At 69.9% G+C, this 6,212-nt stretch overlaps 2 protein-coding genes across 2 annotated transcripts; both read right to left on the reverse strand.

The window, feature by feature from the left end:
- Positions 1-812: 812 nt before the first annotated feature.
- On the reverse strand, positions 813-1,244 carry EMIHUDRAFT_316897 (hypothetical protein; the record flags this gene model as incomplete). The annotated part of the gene is made up of 1 exon (XM_005764607.1): positions 813-1,244. One exon carries the CDS (start codon positions 1,242-1,244, stop codon positions 813-815), a length of 432 nt encoding a protein of 143 aa, XP_005764664.1.
- Positions 1,245-1,391: 147 nt separating this feature from the next.
- Positions 1,392-1,841, reverse strand: EMIHUDRAFT_57320 (hypothetical protein; the record flags this gene model as incomplete). The annotated part of the gene is made up of 1 exon (XM_005764608.1): positions 1,392-1,841. A coding segment is annotated over one exon (450 nt), but the record flags the coding sequence as incomplete, so codon positions are not given.
- Between the last annotated feature and the right edge of the window lie 4,371 nt (positions 1,842-6,212).

Raw genomic sequence — 6,212 nt, forward strand, 5'->3', positions numbered from 1 at the left:
GCCGCATTAGGAGCCTTCGCACCGCGAGTGGGCTCAGGTGGGATCCACACAGAGAGAGGTTCAGTACAGAGCCGCACTCTACACACCTTACCCCCCTACTCGGGCGGCATCGTGGTGAGACCCTGGGCAGTCAGAGAGGCTGGCAGTAAGTGGCGGGCTGAGAATTCGGGCCTCTCCCGACCCGCCATCGTTGCCTAAGGGAGGATCCTATCGGCCACTATAGACCATGACAGATCAGAGGCGCACATGCCTTGTCCCAGCTCCCCCACTCCTCACACTGGGTTTGCAGTGCGCGGCCTCACCACCTCCCTACCAGGGCAAACCCCCTCTCTGCCCCCCTAGGTGCTGCACTGGACGCCCATAGAAGGCGCGTGGCAGAGGCGGGAGGGAGGCGGGGAGAAACTAGCTCGCTCTGGTGAGGAGGCAAGGGTATGACAGAGTGCTTGGGTGAGAACAGGCCCTGTTCTCACCCAAGCACTCTGTCGGGAACAGGCGGAGTGTGTGTGCCTGTACGCGATTGGGAGCTGCACTTGTGACGAGGCAGGGTTAGGCGAGTGGCAGTCGCTGGTGCGGACTTGCTGAGTCGTGTGTGCTCCACCTTTTTGCTTGCTAAGACTGGAACAATTTTTTTTACGGCGCATATAGGTGTGAGGAGTGAGGTGACTGCCCGGAGTCTCAGTGTAAACGGTCGAGAGCAGAGAGAGCTCGCTCCCCCGACAGAACGCAGAGCAGCGAGCAGGTCCAGTGAGCTGTGAGGGCGATTTTCCGTGTACTCAGCCTCCACACCCTGCGGTTGACGTACTGTAAACCATTTACGCGCCACGCCCCTCGTCCCGTGGCCTCCCACGCCCACCCCGCCCACCCCGCCCACCCCGCCCATCGCGCCCACCGCGCCCCCCTCTCCCCCCTCGCCTACCGACCGCCTCCGTGGCGCCCACGGGCTGAGCCTGGGGCGCGGGGCGCGAGGGCGGCTGGTGGACAAACGTCGCCTGCGCCGCCACCAGCCGCCCAGTTGCGGCGATGGGCAGCGCCGGCTGGCGGCAGGCCGGGCAGTTGGTGTCGCGCTCCAGCACGCGCGGCGCACATGCCTCGCAGTACAGAGCGTGGCCGCACGCGAAGCGGACCGAGCGCGGCGCGTCGTAGCAGAGGTCGCACTGGCGCTCCTCGGCCCCAGCCGTCTCCTCCACCTCCCCCGCCGCTTCGACTAGCGCCTCCAGCCGCGGCAGCGCCTCTGCGAGCGGCATCCGCTTCTTCTTCCGCTCGTATGCCAGCCCGACCACGAGCCGCGCCAGCTCCTCGGCCTGCGCCGCCGACCAGCCCGCGTCGGCAGCCGCGATGCGCTCCGCCGTGTCGGGCTCTTCCAATTCATCCTCGCACGCGTTGAGCAAACCCAGAGCGCCGCGGCCGGTCAGGGCGACGAGCAGCGTGATGCCGAGCGCATAGCCGTCGGTCAGCACGCTGGCCTGGCCATCCTGCGTGATGATCGGGTCCATGTAGCCTGGCTTGCCAAAGATACGCTGCGTCGACAGGTGCGACACCTGCTGGTTGCCGCCGGCCGTCGCCTCTGCCGCGCGCGCGAGGCCCACGTCGGCGAGGTAGCCGTTGCCGCGCTCGTCGAGCAGGATGTTGCCCGCCGAAACATCGCGGTGCAGGATCATCGGAGAGAGCGTGTGCAAGTAATGCAGCGCGCTCGCGGCGTCGCGCAGCACGCGGAGCCGTGCGGCGGAGGAGAGCGGCGGAGGCGGCGTCTCGAAGCCGAGCATGCGGAGCCGCTGCAGTGCGGCTGGAGCGCGGTAGAGGCGGTCCTCGAGGCTGCCGCCGCGGCAGAGGGGGTAGACGAGGCACGCTCTCGCCGGTGCCAAGCAAGCGCCGAGGAGAGGGAGCAGGGACCGGTGGCACGCTGCGCTGAGCGTGCGTACCTCGCTCTGCAGCTCGGCGAGGCCTTGGGCGCCGACACCGACCAACGCCGTCTTGACCGCGAACCCGCAAGCGACGCACGGCAGCGACGGCAGCGCGTCGGCGCGGTAGACGCGCCCGAAGCCGCCCTCGCCCACCTTGCGCGCCTCGTCAAAACCGTCAGTCGCCGCGATGAGCTCGTCGAGAGGGACGGCGGCGGGCGGCGCGGCGGCGGCGGCGAGGGCGGCGACACTCGACGCCGCCTCTGCTGCCGCCTCTGCTGCCGCCTCTGCTGCCGCCGCCTCCACTGCCGCCGTCTCCGCTGCCGCCGCCTCCCTAATCCTCGCCTCCTCCCTCTCCCTCGCTTCCTCTCTTGCCCGCGCCGCGGCCGCTTCCTCCGCCACCCGCGCTGCCTCCTCTCTTGCCCGCGCCGCCTCCGCCGCCGCTGCCCTCACCGCCGCCCGTGCTGCAGCAGCCTCTGCTACAGCAGCCTCTGCTACAGCAGCCTCTGCTACAGCAGCCTCTGATGCAGAAGCCTCCGCGGCTAACGCCGCCCTCGCCTCCTCTGCCGCTCGAGCCTCCTCCACCACCCGCGCCGCTGCCTCCGCCTGCCTCGCCGCAACCTTCTCCTTCTGCCGCTGCCGCTTCAGTGCCTTGGCCATCTCGTCGCGCAGCCGCCGCGCCACCTGCAGCGCCTCCGAACCGTCGGCGGCCTGGGTGTTCGCGTTGATCGCCGCCCTGAGCGCCTCGAGATCAGCATCGCCTCGCTCGCACGCCTCAACCGCCTCACGCAGCGCCGCCTCGGCAGCATCGCGCGCCTCCGCCGCCTCCGCAGCCGCTGCCGCCTCGCGCGTGGCCGCCGCTGCCTGTTCGGCTGATTCTGCGACCGCCGTCTCCCCCTCCGCCTCTGCTGCGGTCGACGAGTGCTCCTCGAACGCGCGCACACACTCGGCGTGGCCCTTCCCCTGGGCAAACTGAAGCGCCGCCCTGCCGGCAACAGTAGGCGCCACGTCTGCTTCCGCCCGCAGCAAGCGCCGCACGACGGCGGGGCGGTTGAAGATAGCGGCGAACATCAGCGCGGTGAAGCCTTTGATGTCCTGCAAGTTGACATCAGCGCCGTGCTGCAGCAGCAGCTCGACCACCCGCTCGTGGCCTTGGCAAGCGGCGTCCATCAGCGCAGTGCCGCCTCTGCTGTTCTGCAGGTTGATCTCCGCGCCGCGCTGAAGCAGCAAGTCGACCACCCGCTCGTGGCCGCTGCGGGCGGCGCCCATCAGCAGCGTGATGCCGCACATGTCGCCGCTCTCATACGTCGCGTCGACCCGCCCGCTACTGTCGAGCCACGCCAGCACCGCCTCCTCATCGCCTCGATGAGCCGCTGCCACGACCGCATCGGGGGCTGCCACGACACCGCTCGACGCCCGCCCCGCCGCCGCCGCTGCCGACAGATTACTCGGCCGCACCCGCACGCTCTCGCCGCCGCCCTCGAGCGCAACCGCGTACCGCCCGCCCTCGAAGCTCCGCGCCACGCCCAGGCGCCCGTTCAGCTCGGGGCGGGAGGAGAGCCCGCCGAACACGACTCGCTGCCCAAGCAGCGGCGCGTCCTCAGCTGCCGCTGCCGCGCCCGAGCAAGCGCCGGCCCCTGCCCGGCCCTCCGCCGCCGCCGCCTCAGCCAAGACCTTGACGCACTCGGCATGGCCCGCATCCTTGGCCAGCTGCAGCGCCGTCTTGCCGTCAAAGGTAGGCGCCGCGTCTGCGCCCGCCCGCAGCAAGCGCCGCACGACGGCGGGGCGGTTGAAGAAGGCGGCGATCATCAGCGCGGTCCAGCCGACGCTGGTCTGCATCTTCGCCCCGCGCCGGAGCAGCAGCTCGACTATCCGCTCCTGGCCGTACATGGCGGCGCCCATCAGCAGCGTGATGCCGCTCGCCCCGCCTCTCTCGTACGTCGCGTCGACCCGCCCGCCGCCCTCGAGCCACGCCAGCACCGCCTCCTCCTCGCCACCCTCCGCTGCTGCGATGAGCGCATCGGGGGCTGCCGCGGCACTGCTCGACGCCCGCTCCGCCGCCACCGCTGGAGATAGCGTCTCCGCGACTCTCGATCCAGCCGAGGAAGCGCCGCCGGGGGAAACGCCGCCTGCGCCTTCGCCGCCGGCTGCCGTCGCCGGGGGCCGTCTCGCCAACACCTCCTGGACGTGCTTCTTGAAGGCCTCGACGCACTCGGCGTGGCCCTCCTCCTTGGCCATCTGCAGCGCCGTCTTGCCGATAACCGTGCGCGCCGCCGTGTCTGCGCCCGCCCGCAACAAACGCCGCACGACGGCGGGGCGGTCGAAGAGGGCGGCGAGCATCAGCGCGGTGAAGCCACCGCTGTCCTGCAAGCTGATCTCCGCGCCGTGCCGAATCAGCAAGTGGACCACCCGCTCGTGGCCGTAGTAGGCGGCGAACATCAGCGCGGTGTCGCCGACGCTGCTCTGCAGGTTGATCTCCGCGCCGTGCCGCAGCAGCAACTCGACCACCCGCTCCTGGCCGTGCATGGCGGCGTCCATCAGCAGCGTGAGGCCGCTCACCTCGTCTCTCTCGTACGTCGCGTCGGCCCGCCCGCCGCCGTCAAGCCACGCCAGCACCGCCTCCTCCTCGCCATGCTCCGCCGCCAGCACGACCGCGTCGGGGGCTGCCACGCCACCGCTCGTCGGCGCCGCAACACCGCTTTGGGAATCAGCAAACACCATGGGCCAGTGGTTCCGGCTCTTTACGCGGGCGGAGGGGCACGCACCCCAGACGCGCCAGCAATCTCCTCTCTCTCTCTCTCAAAAAAAACTGTTCTGCGCCTATCAGAACCTGAGCAGTAATGGGGCGGCAGTGGACGCGGTGCTCTTCTTCCCGGCCGGGACACTCGCCTTTGGACACGCGGCGGGATGGGCCAACGCCACGGAGTCGGTGTACGCGAACACCCACGCCTGGGCAGGGGGTGGAGAGGACCCCCTCCGCCCACCGAGGTGCCGTCAACCGGGAGTGCTCCGCCGTCACAGCCGGCTGATGAATCCTCGGCACGTCAGAGTGCTCCTCTTTGCGCCGAGGAGGGATGACGTGGCTCGAACGATGGGCACCGAGGCGCTGCGGCGACTCGCCTTCTTAGCGGGCGGCACCGGTGGGCGGGGGACCGGCGCACCAACGATGTGGGCCCCCACGTGGTATGGGGGCGGGGTCCGGCGGACGCTGGCGTGGACTGCGCAGACGTGTTGCGGGGTGGTGGACTTCATGGCACCATGGAGGGTGGTGCGCTGGCAACCCGACTCCCTGTCGTTCCTATCTTTGTCGGACGGGGCCGTGGGGGGTGGGGAGGAGGCGAAGGACGCGGCAGAAACGCTGCAAGTGCTACACGGGCTTGCGGGAGAGGCCCCGGAGGAGGCCGTCCCCGACGGAGCGGTGCCGGCCGCCCTCCCCCGGTTTCTGCGACTAGTGGGAATGGCGGAGGCGGAGATGGCGGGTGCGCTGCTCGGGATGGAGGGAGGCGCCCTGAGGATGGTGGCCCGGGTGGCCAAGCAGCGGGCGATACAAGTGACGCGCCACTGGCAAGCGGTGGGGATCCCTCTCGAGTCGCTCGGGATGGAGCGCTTCCCCACGCTAGCCGCCTGTCATGGGTGCGGCGGTAAATTTCGCACACTGTTCCACGTCAAGCCGGAAGACGGACCTGCGGCTACGGGAGTGGCTGAAGAGGTGGTTAGCGCCATCCTGGAACGGATTTCGGAGCGGGTGGAAGGAGAGGCGGAGGAAGGGATGAGGACGCGTCTACGCCAAGCCATGCAGGGACAGGGAGTGTTTGTGTGCTTTTGTTGTGCAGCCCCTGTGGTCCGTGAGAAGAGGAGGCGAGAAGACGGATTGGCGGCGAGGGGGCGGCAGCCGCCACAGCAGGCGAGCGCACCCCGAGCCGGGGATGCACCTAGGGATCGGCCTTCCCCGACGCGGATCTTGCCACAAAGGACGCGAGGCAGCCCGGAGAGGTTCGTGCCGGCAGCAGACAGGGTGAGACAACGACGGGATGCGATCCGAGAAGCCGAGAGGGATCAAGAGGCCACGGTGGCGGGCGAGAAGGCGTGACGCGCCGAGGCGCCGGCCAGTCGCAGCCGTAAGGCATGCCACAGCAGCAGAGGCAACTGCCACCCATTGGGCGGGCAGACAGAAGGCCATCGCTCGCCGGTGCGCGGGGCATGGCCTCCCGCGCGGTTCGCGCTCACTCGGCCTGCCTCCGCCTCACGGCTGGCTGAGTACGCCATGCGTCTGCCTGGTGCGGCGCTGCTCGCTCGCTGCGCTGCACAAAGCTG

The sequence above is a fragment of the Emiliania huxleyi genome, assembly GCF_000372725.1.
Source record: "Emiliania huxleyi CCMP1516 unplaced genomic scaffold EMIHUscaffold_588, whole genome shotgun sequence".
Classification (NCBI taxonomy): domain Eukaryota; phylum Haptophyta; order Isochrysidales; family Noelaerhabdaceae; genus Emiliania; species Emiliania huxleyi.